Source organism: Somniosus microcephalus, chromosome 21 (genome assembly GCF_052327205.1).
Source record: "Somniosus microcephalus isolate GS21.2 chromosome 21, FLI_Smic_1.0, whole genome shotgun sequence".
Classification (NCBI taxonomy): domain Eukaryota; kingdom Metazoa; phylum Chordata; class Chondrichthyes; order Squaliformes; family Somniosidae; genus Somniosus; species Somniosus microcephalus.
In genome coordinates, this window is record NC_141007.1 from 50,947,056 (window position 1) to 50,969,419 (window position 22,364).

The 22,364-nt window shown below is 46.4% G+C and overlaps 1 protein-coding gene across 1 annotated transcript in view; it reads right to left on the reverse strand.

The window, feature by feature from the left end:
* Positions 1 to 15,189, reverse strand: part of rac3a (Rac family small GTPase 3a) — a 30,665-nt gene extending 15,476 nt beyond the window's left edge. Inside the window, exon 1 of the mRNA XM_085963600.1 lies at positions 14,948 to 15,189. Coding sequence (XP_085819726.1) covers positions 14,948 to 14,982 — 35 coding nt within the window. The 5' untranslated portion in view covers positions 14,983 to 15,189. The remainder of the gene's footprint in view (positions 1 to 14,947) is intronic.
* Between the last annotated feature and the right edge of the window lie 7,175 nt (positions 15,190 to 22,364).

Consider the following 22,364-nt stretch of genomic DNA (forward strand, 5'->3'; position numbering starts at 1 on the left):
TGATTAAGTTTCCTTTGGATATAGCTCGTGTTAAAATGAGAAATCATCAGTAAACAAACTACACTCTCAGCATGTTGCAGGAGCACCCTGATTCTTCCAAACAATTTTTTGAAGACATTAAAAGAGAGATATTCATGTAGAGACATCTACCAGATGTGATCCACATTAAGTGAAAGAACTTGCATTTATATATCGCCCATCATGACCTCAGAATATCCCAAAGCACTTCACAGCCAACAAAATACTTCTGAAGTATATTCACAGTTGTAATGTAGAAAAAAAAAAATCGGCAGTCACTTTGCATACAGCAAGCCATAGGTGACGAGATAATCTTTTAGTGGTGTTGGTTGAGGGATAAATATTGACCAGGACACGGTGGTAAACCACTGTTACTGTTGTTCACCGTTGTTGTTGTTGTTGCACACTGTTGTATCTATGCATGCCTCAGCTGGCTCCGCCCCTGGCTCCACCCACATGCCCAGGTATAAAGGTGACTGCTCTGCAGCCCCCTGCCTTCTTGGAAACCAGTCAACCACGAGAGGCATGCTCTGTTCTTTGTTAATAAAAGCCTTTGGGTTACTCTCCTAACTCTCCGTCTTTTATGAGTAATTGATAGCGCATCAATTTTATTAACAAAAACAAAATGTCGGCACCAAACGCTGAGCAGCAGGCGCTGCAGCAAATGACGGCACCAAACGCTGAGCAGCAGGCGCTGCTGCATGGCCTCAGACCAACATGCCTGGACCTAGACCCTCAAGAGGCGGGTTCGTCTACCAAGTTCGCACAATGGCTGCATTGCTTCGAAGCTTACCTGGAAGCCTCAGCCGTGACACTAGATGGAAACAAACTAAAAATCCTGGCCTCCAAGGTGGGCCACCAAGTCTACACACTCATCCAGGACGCGACTACCTACGCGGCGGCTATCGATCTGCTAAAAGGACAATACACACGCCCGGTAAATACGGTTTATGCCAGACACCTCCCGAGATCCCGCAAACAGCAGTCCGGGGAATCGGTGGAGGCATTCCTACGGGCACTACAGATACTCGGCCGAGCCTGCGATTGTAAAGAGGTATCGGCCGCGACACACACGGAGGGACTTATCCGAGATGCTTTCGTTGCGGGCCTCAAGTCCGACTACTCCCGACAGAGACTGCTGGAGAAGGGCGAAATCGACCTGAAGGCAGTGTCCCTCGCGCTCTCGCTAGATGCGGCCCACCGGAATAGGGACGCATTCTCCCCTAACCGCTCCGCACCGTGGACGCCGCAACCTTGGGTCATGGGACCGCCACCCCCGGCACCAACTGCTGCAGCGATGTCCAAGGGCCCGAAATGTTACTTTTGTGGCCGGGCAAAACACCCCAGAGCACGCTGCCCGGCGAAAAACGCTACCTGCTCTGGCTGCGGGAAGAAAGGACACTACGTCAGCGCCTGCAAAGGTAAAACCGCTAATGCCAGCAGCGCTGCGTGTGAACCGTGGGGGCAGCCATCTTGTACACCTCCAGCCGCGTGGGGATCGGGATCATGGGCGCAGCCATTTTGTCCGCCATCTTGGACGCCTCCAACTCCAATCGCGGGTGACCCGGACTCAACCACCGCCTCGTCTGACGACCACAGCAACTCGCTCGACCATACGCTGGCCTCCGTGGCGCTGGACCAATCTCTCCCTCACCAACTGTCCAGGTCCATGATGGACATTACGGTAAACGGCCGCGCCACTACCTGCCTTTTCGACAGCGGGAGCACGGAGAGCTTTATCCACCCCGACACGGTGCGCAGTTACTCTCTCCCGGTCCTGCCAACGCGCCATCGGATCTCTATGGCTTCCAAATCCCATTCAGCAGACGTCGGTGGCTACTGTGTAGTGACCCTTTCAGTAAGGGGCACAGAATACAAAAATGTTAAACTTCTTGTCCTGCCCCATCTTTGCGCTGCCGTTTTACTGGGGTTGGATTTTCAGTGCCACCTTAAAAGTGTCACATTAGCGTACGGCGGACCCCTCCCCCCACTCACAGTCTGCAGCCAGCAGCTTTTAAATCGCCCGCCGCGCACCATTTGCAGCCTCTCCACGCTTAAAGTCCCCCCCCCCTTGTTCGCTAACCTCACCCGCGACTGTAAGCCCATCGCTACCAAAAGCAGGCGGTACAGTGCCGGGGATAGGAGCTTCATTAAATCCGAAGTAGCAAGACTCCTGAAGGAAGGGATTATTGAAGGTAGCACTAGCCCATGGCGAGCACAAGTGGTGGTAGTGAAGACTGGCGAAAAACAGCGCCTAGTTATTGACTACAGCCAGACGATCAATCGCTACACCCAGTTAGATGCATACCCACTCCCCCGCATATCTGACATGGTCAATCAGATAGCACAATACCGGGTGTTCTCGACGATTGATCTGAAGTCGGCATACCACCAGCTCCCCATCAGGGCTGAGGACCGCCAGTACACAGCTTTTGAAGCTGACGGTCGTCTCTACCACTTCCTCCGAGTCCCCTTCAGCGTCACCAACGGGGTTTCGGTCTTCCAAAGGGAGATGGACCGAATGGTTGACCAGAACGCGCTGCAGGCCACCTTCCCCTATCTAGACAACGTCACCATCTGCGGCCACGACCAGCAGGACCATGACGTTAACCTAGAGAAATTCCTCCGTACGGCCCAGCGGCTGAATCTAACATACAACAAGGACAAATGTATGTTTCGCACCACGCACCTCGCCATTCTTGGCTGCGTAGTGGAGAACGGAGTCATTGGCCCCGACCCCGACAGAATGCACCCCCTTATGGAGCTCCCCCTCCCCCACTGCCAAAAAGCACTGAAGAGATGCCTAGGGTTTTTCTCTTACTGTGCTCAGTGGGTGCCCAACTATGCGGACAAAGCCAGACCCCTCATCAAGTCCACCTCCTTCCCCCTGACAGCAGAGGCACGTGCAGCCTTCACTCTCATAAGAGATATTGCGAAGGCCACAATGCACGCAGTGGATGAGTCCATCCCTTTCCAAGTGGAGAGCGACGCATCCGACTTCGCCCTAGCTGCAACCCTTAACCAGGCGGGGAGACCCGTGGCCTTTTTCTCAAGGACCCTCCAGGGTTCCGAGATTCGACACTCCTCTGTCGAAAAGGAGGCCCAGGCCATTGTGGAAGCGGTGCGACATTGGAGGCATTACCTGGCCGGAAAACGATTTACCCTGCTCACTGACCAGCGTTCAGTAGCTTTTATGTTTAACAATAAGCAGAGGGGCAAAATCAAGAACGACAAGATCTTGAGGTGGAGAATTGAACTCTCCACCTACAATTACGATATCTTGTACCGGCCCGGGAAACTCAATGAGCCCCCAGATGCCCTATCACGTGGTACATGCGCCAACGCGCAGGTTGATAGACTGCAGACCCTCCACAATGACCTCTGCCACCCGGGGGGTCACCAGGTTCTTCCATTTCATCAAATCCCGTAACCTGCCCTACTCCATCGAGGAGGTCAGGACCATGACCAGGAACTGCCAAATCTGTGCCGAGTGCAAACCGCATTTTTATAGGCCAGACAGAGCAAGCTTGATCAAGGCCACTCGCCCCTTCGAGCGCCTGAGCGAGGTTTTAAAGGGCCCCTCCCCTCCTCTGACCGCAACGTGTACTTCCTCAACATAATTGATGAGTACTCCCGTTTCCCGTTTGCCATCCCTTGCCTAGACATGACCAGTACCACGGTCATTAAAGGTCTGAATGACCTTTTCGCCTTGTTCGGCTTCCCTAGCTATATCCATAGCGACCGGGGCTCATCCTTTATGAGTGACGAACTCCGTCAGTACCTGCTCACGAGAGGTATTGCTACAAGCAGAACCACCAGCTACAACCCCCGGGGGAACGGACAGGTGGAAAGAGAGAACGCGACGGTTTGGAAGGCCGTCCTCTTAAACTTAGCCTTCCGACCTCTCGCTGGCAGGAGGTCCTCCCTGTGGCGCTCCACTCCATTCGGTCACTGCTTTGTACGGCCACCAATGCCACCCCCCATGAAAAAATGTTCACTTTCCCCAGGAAGTCCACATCGGGGACCTCGCTACCGACATGGCTGACGTCTCCAGGACCCGTCCTACTGCGGAAGCACGTGAGGTCCCATAAAACGGACCCCCTGGTCGAGAGGGTGAGCCTCCTCCACGCCAACCCCCAGTATGCTTACGTGGCGTACCTAGACGGGCGGGAGGACACAGTCTCCATACGAGACCTCGCACCTTCGGGTGCCCCTGAAACACTACCATTGCCATCCACCACTACCCACAACCCAACCCCTGTAGACGGCATGCCGCAGCCCCAGGACCCGTCATTGACCACCCAACCACTCAATGAGACGCCAGATTCAACGTTGGATGCTGCACCATCGCCGCCGCGACGACTATCAGGACGGCATACAAGGCCACCTGATAGACTTACTTACACGAACCTTTAGTACACTTCACCCCGCCGGATTCAATTTTAAACAAGGGGTGAATGTGGTAAACCACTGTTATTGTTGTTCACCGTTGTTGTTGCACACTGTTGTATCTATGTATGCCTCAGCTGGCTCCGCCCCTGGCTCCACCCACATGCCCAGGTATAAAGGTGACTGCTCTGCAGCCCCCTTCCTTCTTGGAAACCAGTCAACCACGAGAGGCATGCTCTGTTCTTTGTTAATAAAAGCCTTTTGGTTACTCTCCTAACTCTCCGTCTTTTATGAGTAATTGATAGCGCATCAGACACCAACTTCCTCCGGCCACTGTCTAAAATGAGGTGTTATCTCTTTAAAGCATCGAGTTTTAAAATGAACGTTTAAACACTCTGCTAAAACAGTAATTGAATCACATACAGACACATACAAATGTGCTTGGTACTTATTTTGTATGGCACAATTACAACCTCCAGTTAAGAAAAGGTTCTCAGGCCTGCTCCTTCTGTGGCCCACGTACAATCTACCCCCAGGGTTTCCAAATTACGGCCCCTGGGTCACGTGCAGTCCCCACTTGAACCCTGGCATTCCAGTGTTACCAAACATATCTTAGCCATATTGTTGGTAAACCCTCAACATATTTGCTCTGCCAAACATGACAGCACCCTGTAATTATACAGCATAGTTTAGAATTTTGTTACTACTGCATTTCTCCCATCGCCTATTTTCTTCGCCTTTTTCCATCCCCAGAACCAATCCTTGAGGAGAGTGGAGGTGATCGGAGACTTCCCCCAAAGCTGCACGGGCCAATCACAAAAAGGATGGCATGAACCCAGACCTCTAGCATTGAAGCTCGTTGAGCCAGTCGTTAGAAGGCACACAAGGGAGACACAATCCAATTCCAGGCCCCTACCACTATTGCTCTCGGGCTGGTAATAAAGCAGCTTTAAAATGGACCTTTTATCTTGGTGTCAGTGGGCATGGGCGCTGGGTCCTGAAGTGCGGGTCTCACTCAGCCAGTGGCATTCCCAATGTAAAGCTGCTGAATTTGCTAAATCCGGCTGCCGGGGAGACCCAGAGTCGACAAGTCTGCTGCCCGTCTACAATAATTAAATTTAACAACATAAAAACACAAGAACCGGTTCTTGAACTCCAAATTAAAAGACCAGTATGAAAGACGCTTTTAAAAAGGAGTGTGGAAGGTACTTGGGTCAACTTGTTCATAGCTTTTCCTCCCTCCCTGTTCTGCTGTTCAAGGTTTCTCATTCTCCTGCAAATTGCTGTTAGCAGAGTGATCCCAAATCCCAGGTTTTGTGCAGCCAACTGCAAATCAAATGCAAAACTGGTGGGAGTTGCTAAAGCCAGGTCGGAGCAGGGGGGGGTCTAGGCTGCCCGTCTTAGCAAGCCAAGGCAATTCTGAATTCAAAATGTGGCAGGCTGAGCGCTTTAGGAACTGGCGGCACCAACACGCCACTGATGCCAACGCAAAAGGGGGTATTATCGGCAAAATGGCAGACAGATGCCAGTTTCTACATTTTAAAAAAAAAGTATAATTACAGTAGCTGCCACTTGTGGCTAAATGCACGGAGCTGTACAGACCAGGAAGGTCCTACACTTGATTACTCGTCTATGCCAAGTTAGCTTTATTGTCCCTGGGCTAGGAAGATGGGGGTGGGGTGATATATAAGGCTGCCGTCTCTAACTGCTCTCCAGCTAGAAAATATATATATATATCTCGTGGATGTTGGCAGGAAGACAGGATCGAGCTTCACTTTCATGCCCCAATAGCTGAATACCTACTTGGTTGACGTACATTACCAGTGCAATTATGAGTCAGTATTAGTCAGCACCTTCAGGACAGCAGGAAGTAAAATTCAAGGAAAACTAGATTTTAAAAAATTCAAAAGGCAGTGTCCAGGAAAATACAGATGAATGTTTTCTGAGGGGGGAGGGGAAGAAAGGCGTTTTCTTCAAATCTATTGTCTACATCACCGTAACCTGTCAATAGACCATTAACAAAAGCAGAAAACACTCAGCAAATCAGGCACAGCATCTGCGGAGAGAAGTGACAAGTTAGCATTTTAGACTTAACCCTTCATCAGAACTTTAATAGCCCATCATATCCTGGACACGGAAACATCAGTTTGAGGAATTCAATTTCAGGTGATTGAAACCTGGGAGCTGGCCACCTATCCATTTATGCAGAATTTACAGCGATTTTCCAATCTGATTTCACTGGATATTGAACCAGGTTTTTTCCACCATATAAATTAAAACTGTTGGGCGCTTTTGTTTACATCACAATAAAATGGTCACTGGCTGTAGCAGCGGAGCTGTGGAGAGTGGAATACTGACCTGACTCACTCTACAACCATGTCAGGTAGGCTACATTATAGTGGCCCATCAATGATCGGACATCAAAATCGAACTATCCGACTGGAAAACATTCTTATTTATATGTACGAGTGCATTTCTCTTGGTCAGTACATTCACGTTCATCGAGGCTAAGGACAGCATCAACCATCGTTGCCGAGGGACAATACTCAAACCATACAAGCCCTTTGCATTCAGTGAAAAGCACAGAGTAAATGCAACATCGAGTTCCTCTGCAGTCTGCTGCTACACCAGCCTTAAACCCTCCCCTCCCCCCACTGTCATACTGCTGGTTCCCACACTCCTCATCTTTTAGATTCAGAGTGAGACTGTCAAATTAGTAGCAATTAGTGCTCAATTTTGGACATTGTTATATGCTTTAGATTAAATATCCAGTGGGAACTGGATTGAGACAGTCCAAACTCATGTGATTTAAGAATCAGCAGCAGCAGAAGACTTTCAGCTCATCCACTTGGGCTGGTTTCAGACCCAGGTTACAGAGGTTAAAGGACAGTATTCCAATCCACTGTGCTGCACAGTTCTTAGATCTAGACTGATGGAAAATTGCCTACATCTTAAATGAATTTCCTTCCTTGTTTATGTTGTAGATTCTGCAAAATGACAATCTCCGTGTTCCGGATAACGTTGGCAACATTGAAACGATGCATGCATGTGATATATGTCTGCACACTCACTAGGACAGCTTGTTTGTGACTTTACCATTCTGGCTACATTATTGCCAGAATAAAATGGTGGACCCGACGGCAAAGAGTGCTGGTCGCAGGCACTTACTTCTGCCATCTAACCGGCACCTTGCTTCCAGAGGCAGGCATACCACCGTATGCTGCACCCAGATGCAAGGATTGATAGATGGACAGTCAACCCAGTTCTAAACACAAATTTCAGACAAGCTGGTAGTGGAATTACCACAGAGCAAATCAGAAATTCCTCACAACCAAGGCCTATTATTTGTGGTTTCCATGAGAAAATGGGCAGAATTGTAGAATCCAATCCTCCACCCCACCCTCCCAAACACCAGTGAAAATCCCCGACAACACAAATGGAATTTGACTTGCTCAGTCACTATAAAACAATTGCCCCAAATGTAAACAGATGGAATCACAGAACGCAATCACCAAAACTAGTTAAAAAAAAAATTTAAAACGCGGAATCCTACCGACTAGAATGTGACATCCAGCCACCACAGTGAATGTGCTTATAATCTTTGAAACAGAAAGCAAACTAGCAGAATCATTTCTAGACAGAATGTACTTTCTGACAAAGATGTGTCACATATTCATTAGAATGCGATAGTGTTTAAGTTATTAAAGCTATACAGCTGTATTCATGAAATACGTATGCAAACTGAGCTCAAGACAGACCCATTTTCAAAAGAAAAGATAGGGAGTGGCACTCATAATATTCAAGTGTTTTACATTATTCATATAACATGGAATTGTTCACATCATAGCTCGATCCCATTCCTGTAGCACAACATTTGGGGGAAGAGGGAAGAAGAGGTAGCAATTACAGAAATAAATTGTTGTTGTTGAAAGCGCAGTCTTTATAAAGAAGTGTTTGGTAAACCTTTTTGTTTGTCAAATACTCAATGCAATTCTCAACAATTCCTACTAAAACATCACTGAGCAGAAGTATAAAATAACTGATCCTCAGTTATTTTCATATCCCCAGTTACAAAGACAATGCTTCTTTGAACAAATACTGTCAATTAATTCTGCAGTTCTACACAATGCAGATTTAACATTCAAACATTATAACTGAGCTGCAGCATTTTAAATAACCTGCCCATCACATTGAGAGCATGTGGGGGTTTCATGCCTAATTCTTTGTCAGAAAGCTGCATCATGTTAGTTGAGATAGCACATTCCAAGCAGAGCCCAGTATCTCACACTTCTCTTAAGACACTCCTCATTGGTTAGCGATGATGTAATGATTAACAGGGAGGAAACATACGCACACACAGAAAACTAAAATGCAATTCACCAGCTAGAGAGCTCAGCTGAATGCAGCAGTTGATAACAAAGCTTTGCTTGGATACCCAAATTGTAGACTCGGTAGCACATGTACCATGAACCCCGTCATTATTTTTAAAAAAGACAAGAAAAATAGATGAAAAAGCACACTGAAAATTTCCCTTCCCAACAAAGCAATTTTTTTTTTTAATAAAAAGAGCTAATATTTAGACATAAAATCGTAAATGAAAATATCAAGATTTTAGAATGACATTTTTCTCCTTTTGTCTCCTGAAGGTACTGACTTTTCATGGGATATGGTTTTACAGGTACTGGCAGTCTCCAGTAGTTCACCCACGTGGCCATTCTTCACACACAAGCGTAGACACTCACTGTTGGCAAGGCAGTCAATGAGGTTGAATATCACTATGGAGTCCAATCTTTTCTCACCCGACAACTGCACACGCACTATTGGTTAATGATCAGGAGTGCGAATCCTGGCTAATTTCCCCCCCCCCCTCTCCAACTGGGAATACGGAGGCCAATAATTGTATCCTTATTGCCACCCTATCCAAGACCAGCTACCTCAGTATGGACACCCACTTCATCCCTTCTTCCAGCGCAAATTAAACCTCAACACCTTTAATATATTAAAACATTGAGATAATACCCAATTAGATACTCAGTTTATTTGCCCCATTAGGAGGATCCCAAAAAAGAGATGGTATACACTTCATGTGTCAGACAGTCTTCCAATAAAACTTTCCCCCTCCCTTCACACACACTGTTATAAAACAGCACATCTTCCAACTCACCATGGGCAACACCACAGAGATCTGCTATAAATACACAAATCAAGCCAATGTAGTTCAAGTGGACGTTAAAGATCGCTAGCACGATTAAAGAGCTGGAGTTTTCCCTGCGTTCTGGCCAACATTCCTCCTTCAACCAACACAAACTGCAAACGGATTAACTGGCCACTCTTACTTGATGTTTGGGTGCAGAATGGCTGCAGCATTTACCTAAATAACAGTCACTGCACTTCAAAAAGTAATTCATTCTCTAAAGCACTTTCAGACATCAAGATTATAAGGTGGTGTATAAATGCAAGTTTTATTATGGTAAAATGAAGAAACAGTGGTCCCACAGAAGATGAAGGAAGTAGAAACACCTTACAAGCCTTGTCTAGAGCTGTTCCCCATCCTGCACACATGGCCAGTACTGCACTGCCCTGCCTCACAGACATGGCCGACTGATCACCAAGTAACTTGACAGCACCAGAGATGTCCCCGTTCCACTCTCCTGGCTGAAGCAGGAAATGTGGCAACAGTGCAACTCTTAAAATAGGACAGATGGCTTTTCAAAGAATAAAACAAGCAAGCAATGGTTGGACAATGGAAAGGAATACATGTAGATTGAGGTTAGCAAGTCATTCATGAAGAAGGATGGCAATGTAATGAGAAGACTGCAAAAGGTGGTTATGAAATAGCCTTGTTTTTCTTGTAGTCCAAAAACTCTTCTCCAGATCAGTTTTCAACACTACAGGTACTTTGTGGCTCAGGGTAATGGCGGAGTAAGCAAAATGGAAAATAAAATTGACAGCTATTACATATAATATGCAAGGCTGACAAATCTGAGATTATGGAGATGGTACTGCAAGGTTCATGGGCCAGTGAACTGAATAAGATGAGGTAGCCACAAATCAAGTCTGAAGGAAATTCAATTTTTTGAATAACTGAGATGACAAGTTGGCATTTGCAGGAGGCAGCCTCCGTCCAGGTCCCTGCAACCATCAACAAAAGCTAAAAGGAGGGGGTCGAACAGCTGCTATTCTTTCCTGCGGTTCCCCGAGATGAATCGCTGAAGAATCCATTCCATTCCACCAGTTCAAGATGTGCCTGGTATATAGCAGCACTTGGACAGTTTGGTCAGAAATTCCTGTTGTCCTAGCTGAAGATACAACAGCACATTTAGCAATTCTCCAGCAGAAGGGGTGGTGACATAGGTCTGACAATTTTACAATATCACCTTTAATGACTTCAGTGGACTTCATAACTAGCACAGTTATGTAGTATTACTGAAGCCTAGGTCAATTATAAAACCATGGTCGATGCCGTCTGCCCTCTGCTGCCTTTACCCTTAAGGCCTTTATATAACTGGCGTCAATAGAGTGCTTGCATTGGTTCCCAAAATGCAGGATTCACTAAGCCAAGAGCAACATCTTCATAAACCAGCCCAATTCACTAAATCCAGCCATTGGGAAGACCCAGAAAAAAGCTGGCCATCCAGTTGCCAGATTGAGCAAATCCAGCAGGTGTCCGTTGTGGCGGAGGCTGCTTTTGCCTGAGCAAGACACCCACTTTGGGAACCAGCCACATAGAAACACTACCGACACCAATGAAAAAAAAAATGATTTTGCATTTATGTAGGTGCTTTGTTACATCAAAATATATGAAGCAACTAAGATGATGAATTCTAATGAAGGTTCTACACCCGAAACATTAGCCTGTCTTTGTCTTTCCAAATACTGACAGACCCCGCTGGACACATTTTCTGCTCTATTTCAGAATTCCAGCGCTTGCAATTATTCCCTTCATCTCATTATAGCTGCTAGTTGGTGCTGTGGCATCAGGAGGCATTTTCCAAATATCTGTTAATTGTCAGGGCACAGAGCACTGAAATTTGTAAATGTGCAACAACTGGCAGTGGAACAGATCATGTTTGTACCTTGGCTTATTATAGATGTGCACAAGATAAGGGTTTTTTTCCTTGTAAAAATTTAAATATTACTCGTCAGTTTGCAAACAGATATGTAGTGCAGCATAATGCTACTGAGGCAGGCAGCAAGGGGCATGAAATGTCACATCATATCAGAGGAATGATTCCCTACCAGGCATTCACAATGACATGGGCACAACTTACAATAGCGTGCTAACTCAGCACCTTAGCTCATAGATTGATGGTATATATTATATAGAATATGAACATATGAGATTATATTTTATACATTACAGAACATATGTTTTTCACACATACAGTACTTGGGGAAATAAAGAGATCTAGAATAGATTACAAACCTCTATCATATTCCAAGACGACATACAATGCTTCCTCAACCATCCAGTACACTGGGTTACAAATGAGCTCACTGCATGTGGTCTACTAACAAGTCTTTTTATTTAAATGTATTTAGATATTAAAAAAATCAGGTTATCCCATACCCTTGACAGCATTTGTTAAATTATGTGGCATAAATAAACTAATGAGTGATGGAAACACTCCAGGTTGAGGCCCTTGTAAACCACTCATATTTCCAACTTATAGTTAAGAAATGAGAGCGCGCACCTGGATAGTATTTTGTGTTAACTTCTTTAACATTGCCTAGATCCACACACAATCACCCAAGAGTGACCTGTTCCATTGATGCGGTTTTAGAGCCAACTGGTAGCAGGTATGGACATGACTTTGAGGGACTCACCCATCCAGTCTTCTTCTCTTTACTTGGCTGAGATTGGCAAACTTGTGTGGGAATCATGGGTAAAATCCTGCACATGTGCAGTGGCACCTCAATAATTGGGAGTTGGTAAGCAACACTGCTGCTGAAACAGGATTACTGGGCAATACGATTTTATATCCAATGTTGCAGCCAATGTAATACAACATGCTGTAGGACCAGTTACAACAGCAACTGCCTTGCATCACATGACTGGCTGGTGCCAGATACCACTTCAAGTCTACATAGCCGGGCACCCATAAAATGTTATTTATACAATTTTTGAAACACTAATGTACTGACATTTCTCAGCACTTCATAACATAAAGCAATAACTTGGCTTTAGTTTGTCACTTCCTCCTCCTCCTCCTCCTCCTCCTCTCCTCCCCCAACTACTGACTTGATTAACATAACGTACTCATGACTGCTTGGCTGAGGTCAATTTGTGGGGGTACAAACATTACATCAGTAAATTACACCCAGTTACCCCAATATAAATCAATCAGTGATCCTAACCAAAGAACAGGTTTTTTTGTTAAATACGACTGTTCTTCGGAGCTAGTTTTTACAGATGCTGTACACCAGTGTCCCAAACCCTGGATATCATATGATTTGAATTTTGGTCTGTAAAAGCTCAAACAAGAGATAGGCCCTATCCCATACCACCAATTTAATTTTACAGGTCAGCCAAAGGAATCAAATAAATTCCTTGCCTATTACGATGCAGGTAACACTCTGAAACACGAGACATCGTCCACAATTTCGGCCTCCTCCCTTAAAGCAAAAATCCAGTCCAACAGCATACGCTTAAAATTCTACCAGCTTGTGGATTACGAAAACCCTTCAATATAAGCCAGGCCTCCAGTTTCAAAGGTTGAACACCCTGCAATTACACCCTCAATTTCATTGCCAAAATTCTCTCTCAGTTGGCAAAGGCATAACCAATGGAGAGAGATGGAGAGATGGGAATGAGGGAGATATGACACCCCTCTTTCCCCACTCCAAATCCTGAAATTGCCACTGATCTCTCACCCCACCCCATCTCTTTACATGAGCTTTTGCCTCTGCAGCCTGGCTTGGGAGGTAGCACACTCTGTCTCCCTGTTTTAGTGTTTCCGCTGAATGTTAAAGATCCCTTGGCATTATTCAGAAGTGAGCAGTGTCCTCTCTCAACCAATAGCGTAAAAAGGTTAACTGGCCATTCATCTCATTGCTGTTTGTGGTAACTTATTGTGCACAAAATGACGGCCACATTTACCTACAAAACAAAGGTTGCTGTAAAGTAATTTAATTAATGACATACTAAAAGGACTTTGTGATGTGATAAGGCATGAAATAAATTATTGTTCCCTTCTCTCCACATCAACTGTTCCACTCGATGGCTTGGCGAGTTGATGAAACCAGCATGGCAGTTATCCAACCCATGAAATTAATAGTTCAAGGAAAGGAAATTTAAAATGGGACAATAAATCTGAAGATATGTATTCAGAATTTTAAACCTTTGAGCAGCAGAATATTAACATGGGATCAATTACTTTGCAATTGCCCACTTTATGCTGGAAATTTACTTTAAAAAAAAATCAAAATCTGTGTCAATTTTATTCAATTGGTACACAAGAGGCTTTGCAGAGTTTACCATCACCTCCTGAGATACTATCTTATAAAATATCTGTGCTTAAAGTGCCAACACCACCCCAACTGCCACCCAATGGTACCAGATCACAATATGCATCAAGGCTCTGCATGCTGGTACACAATCACAACAGCCAATTTCCGAGAATATATAACTTGGTTCCGCAGATTGCGCCATCATAGCCCCATCAGCCAACTCAAGATTATAACTCGGGGAATACCCATCCTCTACGCCAGACAAGCTGTTTTGCAATTGAGTACATACCCAGAGTTGTGCCACTGTCACATCACCAGCCATCTTGTAACACAACTATAGCTTGTTATCTACTCTATGAAGGTTGTGGGGACTATGAATGCCCACACAAGCCAGCAGATACCAGCCACTGTGCTTCCATTACACCCACCAACAAAGTACAGTCATGCACACACATTTCAGATGTTGACTGTGTGGGTAAAAAAAAGGGTGGATTTCCTCCCCCAAAGTGACAATAAAAACTTTTAGTTAATCCCTTTCCCACTCTTACTGCCACCTCCCCATTTTTTTTTATATCAAGCTCTCACCCCAAGAAATGTTTTTTTTTGTTGCTCCAATTAATTGAAAAGAGAAATAAATAGCGAAGTCATTTGAAAGAAATGCTGGAATTGTGGGGGGGTGGGAGGAAGCCTGTATTCTGGCTGTGAAAGCAAATGCTCCACGCCTGGCTGGGGCTGCTGCAAGTGTCTGCTGCTCTGATTCACTCGATTGTTCCTCCAGCAACAGAACGAGGGAGGAATCTCGGAAACTCAATAGGAGGGGAGGGGAGGGGAGGGGAGGGAAATTAAATAAAAATACAAATTGATTTTAAAAAAAACAAAGCCTCAGCTATCCAATCTAACGGATGCAAATATCTAAACGCAACAAAAGCTTATTCCTGCAACATGTTGGTTTTTAAAAAAAAATAAAACCACCAGCAATGATTTTTTTTTAATTCCTAGACACAGCCCAGTGCTTGCAGACATTTCAATTTTCGACACCCCTTTTTTTTTTGGCAATTGTCTTTTTCCCCATTGAGATGAATTCACTTACCCGTCCCCCACAACCACGCACTTGATGGCCTGCATCGGGAGAAATTTGCAGCAAATGCCGGACCAACCAAGGAAGTTTGAGTTGTTTTAAAAAAAAACCAGGAGGAGGGGAGGAGGAAAGGGGTGGGGAGGAGGAAGCGAAAAAAAAACACCCGAGATTTTTTTTCTCTCGAGGCGACAGAATATCCGCAAAGAGGAGCCGGTGCGGCAGGGAGCGAGCGATCGGCCGGCCGAGTCTCCCTTCGGCAATCTCCGTCAGCAGCGCGGAAATTACCGAGCGAGCGAGCGATCGGCCGGCCGAGTCTCCCTTCGGCAATCTCCGTCAGCCGCGCGGAAACTACCGAGCGAGCGAGCGGCCGGCCGGCCGAGTCTCTCTTCGGCAATCTCCGTCAGCAGCGCGGAAATTACCGAGCGAGCGAGCGCTCGGCCGGCCGAGTCTCCCTTCGGCAATCTCCGTCAGCCGCGCGGAAATGAGCGAGCGAGCGCTCGGCCGGTCGAGTCTCCCTTCGGCAATCTCCGTCAACCGCGCGGAAATTATCGAGCGAGCGATCGGCCGGTCAGTCTCCCTTCGGCAATCTCCGTCAACCGCGCGGCCAGCCTTTTAACCCTTTCAAACCGCGGCCAGTTCCTGAATGTGGTCGAACCCACAAAGTCTCACCCAGGCGCACCTTCACCTTCCCACCCCGCAAGGAACTCCCCTAGCGAGGCTTCACTGCAATCTGGCTGCAAAGTAGTCATCACTGATCAGATTACACCTGAATTCAGCAAGTGGCCAACTGAGGTGTTTAAAAGCCCATATTGGGAGAGAAAAAGGCAAGATAAAGCGTTGTGATGGGTGACACCAATGGTTGAGCAGGCTCCAACTCTCTTGCTCTCTCTGACAATCTGAGGTCCAACAGTTAAAAATGTAGAAATTGGTCAAGTAGGTTTAAAAATTGTCCCTTCCCCATAACATTTCATAACGCTTTAATTCACACCTCCGTTCAGTCCGTAAGGGTGACCCCGAGCTTCCGGTCGACTGTCACTTTAATTCTCTGCTCCACTCCCACTCAGACCTCACCGTCCTCGGCCTCTTACATTGTTCCACTGAAGCTCAGCGTAAGCTCGAGGAACAGCACCTCATCTTTCAATTAGGCACTTTACAGCCCTCTGGACTCAACTTCAAGTTCAACAATTTCAGATCATAACCTCTGCCCCTATCCTTTTTTTTCCCATTATTTAAAAAAAAATTATCTCTCCCACATGGCAGCTGTCATTCATTCTGCCAGTGCCATTTACACTTCATCGAGAGCCATCTTTTGTTTCTTAACTTGTCCCATTACCATCTCCTTTTGCCTTGCACCATCTCTTAATCTCTCTTAATGTCTCTTAATCTCTCCTGCCTTCCATCCTATCACAGACCTTCCCTTTTGTTCTTTCCTCCCCTCCCCCCTTTCCCTACCCCTACACTTGCTTAAAAACCTGTTCGATCTCCAGTTTTTTCCAGTTCTGACAAAGGATCACCGACCTGAAACGTTAACTCTGTTTCTCTCCCCACGGACGCTGCCTGACCTGCTGAGTGTTTCCAACATTTTCTGTTTTTATTTCATAAACCCAGTTTGATTGTTCCTCCAGGAAATTCCACTCTGGAGTCAGATTGGGCCTTGACTCTGGATTGAGCTTCAGTATACAGCGATGTTGGCTTTGTATCAATACTAAACACGCAGCATCTTAAAATTGGTAAATAGAACAATTAAAATAGAACTAACAAATATAAAGTTATACGAAGCTGACAAAGGAGACGGGGGAGGGAACAGGACTCTGGGAGGAGTGTAGGTAAAATGAGATATTAAGGTGCGAAAAGGCCCAAGGTGCAAATGATATATACAAATATGCAAAAATGTTAGACAGAAAAAAGGCCAGCTGGTCCATCTAGCCTATTCCATCCAGCCTTGATGCCTTATTCATCACGATTCATATACACTCTACCCATCGGGAACCATGCAATCTCCTGGGAGACGCAAAAAACCTGGAAAATTCCTCTCCAACCCAGGTGATCAAAACTAGTCCAGGAGACCACATTGATCATGACTTGTATTACTTGGCACCTGCCTTGGTCCAGCTCTCTTTTGAAGGTATACAGCGAATCATCACTCAACACATTAGCTGGCAACTTGGTCCTTAGGTCTACTATTCTCTGGGAAAAGAAGAACCTATTTCTATCCTTGTGTAGCTTATAAACGTGACCCCTGGTCCACCCCAACCGATCTCATTTAAATAATTTGTTAATGTGAACACAATCTAGTCCCTTCATTGTCTTACAGACTGGAACTTTCCGGGGGGTCAGCAGGCAGGATCGGTGGCGTGTCGGGTGGGAAATTTGATTTTTTTTGACAGTAGATCAGGACCCCGCTGTCAACGCACCAAAATGTGCCTTTTCCACAGGCGCGTGTGTGATCTCCGATCCGACCCAACAGCTAGAGGCAGGTGACCCAATTAAACCAATTATTGAGTTGTTGATAGACCCCTAATAATGCTTTTAACCTTACCTTTTAACTTTAACTGCTCCCCCACGGGGTCCACACTGCTCGGGGACCAAGCCTATGAACCTGAGGCAGGAGTTGAATGGCCATTGCTTCAGCTGATTACTTGACAGCTTCAAATGTACAGTAAAAGCTCTCACCTGACAGATCATCTCTTTCCTCAGCCACAAGCTGTTTCTCAGTCCATTTCCAGCACAGATTCTGCAGTCTTTCCACTTTCCACTCTCCATCCACTCTTACCACATTGGAAGAACTCTTTCACCATTTACAGAATGCTTCTGTCATCTCTACTTCACCTGCCATCTATTCCATCAATATGGGTGCCATTTATACTGTCTCACCTTGGTCCTCAGAATCCGACCACGATCAGCCTCAACAGCTGCAGCACCAGACACACTAGCAGCACCAATAACAACACCAACTTTCTCCGCAATCACCTGATGCTGTACAGGACAGAGGACATCAGCACTCAAACACATTGCTGCCCTGGAGGCCAGGGATGGCCTCACCATGGCCAGATTTACTTCACTTGACGCTGTACACCCTGGCTGCCACATGATGCACCAGGTTGGCACTACCCCACACCAACACCAACACCATAAAGCATCCTTACAATGTCCAAGCCATTCCTTCCACACTCACCACCATTGTGGGGGGTACCGTTATGTCTCACCATTCACTGCAACTCACTAAGCCACTTCCAAAGGTGCACACAAATCTGTCCAAGAACACAAAGTGTTGAAAATCAAGGTTTCAATGTTTGACAGCACATTTACAGAAACTTTACATGAACATTGGCTAAAACACCCAAGTGGCTACCCTTGTGTGTTGTTGGTATGATTGCACTAGGATGAGGTTGAGTGTGAGGGGTGGCTACTGAGATGGGGATGTGATAATGTAGATAGAGAGGGATGGGTGGAGGTGCAAGGTAAGTTGGTGTCAGTAAGGATGTGCAGGAGTAGGGTAGGGAAGGCAGAACAATCCCCCAACATATAGATCATTAATAAAGATTTTAAAAAAGGTAAAAGGCCCTAACACCGATCCCTGGGGGACATTACTGGAAACCGGTCTCCAAGCAGATCCACAGCCATTGATGATAACTCTCTGCCTATGGGTATGTAGTCAATTCTTAATTCACTTTAGCAGCAAAACTGCATTCAGTTTTGGGCACTGCAACTCAAGAAAGATGTAGTGTATGTACTTTGAAGAAGGAACTATATTCTGCAGCCCCTGTATACTGCAGTACCAGTAGTGACCACCCCTGTATATAAGCCTGTGTAGCCTGTGTAGTAACCTTGTATAGTAGTTCCAGTTTTGTCTCCATTCAGTAAACACCTGTTATAACCAACTCCTGCAGTCCGTGTCTCAATTACACACGGACGTTACACTGGCGACGAACAGATCCGAACTTACCTACAGTTCTGCACCACCTCACGGGGATCCATCCCTGCAGCGAAGTTGTTCGAGGTCGAGGCCAGAAGGAAGAAATCCAAAAAGAAAAAAAAACAAACAGAAGAAACGGGCGTCGACCGTGGGCAACTGCCTCTGATTCATCGAATTCGAAGATTTGCAGGAGAGGCTGTCGAGAGCTGGGCTTGGTTATCCAGTCTATGGTGTTCCAGCTAATCGGGCTGGTGGCAGGTAGTACACTGATCCTTCCTGGGCTGCGGCGGGCTGGAGCTCGATCGGGTGGCTTTTCAACGGGGCCGAGCAGCGTTGTCGGGAAGAGGAGAGAGAGAGAGAGGGTGGAGCACACAGGGTGCGGCCGGTGCTACGAAGCTGGGCAGCGTACAGACCCGAGAAGAGGGAGGAAAGTGTCCCATAGGGTCTGCTCTGACGACGGGAACAGTAATTAAAATAAAAGAAATTAGAAGCGCAGAAAGCCACGAGGAGCTGCAGTTTGCCACGGGGACTGCGGAGAGCGGCGTTAGCAGCAGCACAGGGGGGAAGTGCGCGAAGACCATAGGGCGTCGCCATCAAGGCATAAAAACGCCAGCAACAGCGCTAGCAGCAGCGGAAAAGACAGAAAGCGCGGGAGGCGCCATCTTAATCCAGCGGGGAAGAAGGCAAAGCGCGGGAGGCGCCATTTTGTTCAATCAGGGAAGAAGGCAAAGCGCGGGAGGCGCCATCTTAGATCTCCAAGATACCGAAGACTGGCAATATCACTGCCTTCGATAATGCAATAGAAGACTGGACCACGTATGTGGAAAGAGTCGAAGTATATTGCAAGGCAAATGAAGTAGCCGATGAGAAAAAGGCATTGGTACTACTAAACTTAATGGGCGCAAGAATGTACGGCCTATTGCGGAACCTGATCACTCCAGTCAAACTGATGGCGAAGAGTTTTAATGAAATTGTTGATATCCTACAGGAACACCTAAATCCTACACCGCTGCTGATAACAGAAAGATTTAAATTCCACAAGAGAAATCAGCATAAAGGTGAGAGCAATGCTGATTACCTTACGGAACTACGCAAGCTATCAAAGCACTGCCAGTTCGGAGCAGGACTGGCAGATACCCTACAGGACAAATTTGTCTGTGGACTCCTGAGTGAAGGAACCCAGAAGAGGTTACTCTCAGAGAAAGAGCTGACGCTAGATAAGGCTTTCAGCGTGGCAGTATCGTATGAAGCAGCAGCAAGGGGAGCTGCGGAAATACAGCAAAAGCCACAGGAATACGGCACCCATGAAATGACACGGGGATTTGAAAAATGTTATCGCTGCGGCAGAACAACCCATGACCAGAAGGACTGCTGGTCCAAGGACAAAACATGCAGGCAATGCGGAAAGATGGGACACATTGCACGAGTTTGCAGGTCCGGGAAGAAGACTAACGACAACAAAAAGGCTACTAAGGAACAGTACAGGAAAGTACAAAAGATGACGGACAGTAGTTCCGAAGACCAGAAGAGTGATAGTGAATCCGGGAACAAGAGACTAAGCTGTCTCAAACTACACAACGTAATCACAAAAGAGGATCACCGAACCATTTGGGTCACCCTCACGATAGCAGGGTCCCAAGTCAAAATGGAATTGGATACAGGATCAGCCCTGACCGTCATGAATCGACGAGACTACGAGCGGCTATTCTCACACATACCCTTGAAAGACACATCCATTGTCTTGAAGACGTATACGGGGCAGAAAGTATACCCCAGAGGGAAAATAAGGGTGCCTGTCGAATACAACGGCAACGAAATACAGAAATTGTATCTGTACATACTGCAAGATGGTGGACCACCGTTATTGGGACCTGAATGGATCAGAAAGATAAGTTTAGACTGGCACTCCATTCAGGCACTGACTGTGGCTGGTAAAAAGGATGACGACGTCACACCTGGACGATTGTCAATAATCTTAGCTAACGCTAAAGAGGTATTTCAACAAGGACTGTGAACTCTTAAAGGCGTAACCGCCTCGATAAAAATAGAAGAGAATGCAATTCCCAAGTTTTTCAAAGCAAGACCGGTACCGTATGCAATTCGCCCAGCCGTCGAGGCAGAGCTGGAGAATCTGGAGAATGCAGGCGTGTTATCTAAGGTAGACTGTAGCGAGTGGGTGACACCCATCGTTCCTGTCATGAAGAAAACGTTAAACAATAAGTCTGAGAAGCCAAGGAAGGTTCGCATCTGTGGGGACTTCAAGGTGACTGTGAACCCAGTCCTTCACACAGTACAGTATCCTCTCCCGAGGATAGAAGATATTTTCGCCTCACTATCTGGAGGGAAGCGTTTTACAAAAATTGACCTAGCACAAGCATATTTGCAGATGGAGGTTGAAGAATCCTCTAGGAAATATCTCACGATAAACACTCACAAAGGTCTTTACCAGTATAATCGACTGGTATTCGGAGTAGCATCAGCTCCGGCGATATGGCAAAGAGCGATGGAACAAGTCCTGCAAGGGATTCCGGGGACTCAGTGTTACTTGGACGACATCCTAGTGACAGGTGAAAATGACAGTGAACACCTTGCCAACCTAGAGCAGGTGCTCACTAGACTAAGAGAACATGGGCTACGAGCCAATCGCCCCAAGTGCGAGTTTTTTAAGAAACAGTTATCGTATTGTGGCCACGTGATTGATGAAGAGGGGTTACATAAGTCCCCTGACAAAATTGAAGCGGTAGTTAAGGCTCCAGCGCCTGAAAATGTGTCGCAACTGATGTCATTCCTCGGATTGGTGAATTACTACCATAAGTTTTTGCCAAATTTGTCCACAATTCTGCACCCACTGAACGCCCTACTACAAACTGGAGTAGCATGGAAATGGAGTGATGAATGTAAGCAGGCCTTTCAGAAGTGTAAAGACCTGATCACTTCAAGAGAAGTATTGGCTCACTACAACCCATCACTACCGATAAGACTGGCGTGTGATGCGTCTCCCTACGGCATTGGAGCGGTACTGTCACATAAATTCCTTGATGGTTCAGAGAGGCCGATAGCTTTTGCGTCACGCTCGTTAACTTCAGCCGAGCGTAACTACGCCCAGATTGACAGAGAGGCCCTCAGCCTGGTGTGGGGGGGTGAAGAAGTTCAATCACTACCTGCACGGACAGAAATTTACTCTACTAACTGATCATCAACCTCTTGTCTCCATTTTCAACCCTCAGAAGGGCGTCCCGATAATGACAGCACAACGGCTACAGAGGTGGTCCCTTTTCCTAGGGGCACACCAATATGACATCGAGTACAAAGGAACTAAACAGCATGGGAATGCTGATGGATTGTCGCGCCTACCGTTGCCGACGGTGGAAGAAGCACCTACAGTGGATCCTGTGGAGATATTCCACTCGACCATAGTCGAATGTCTACCTGTGACGAATGCAAACATAGAAAAGGAAACACGAAATGACCCGACACTCTCCAGGGTCTATGATTTAACGGTGAAGGGATGGC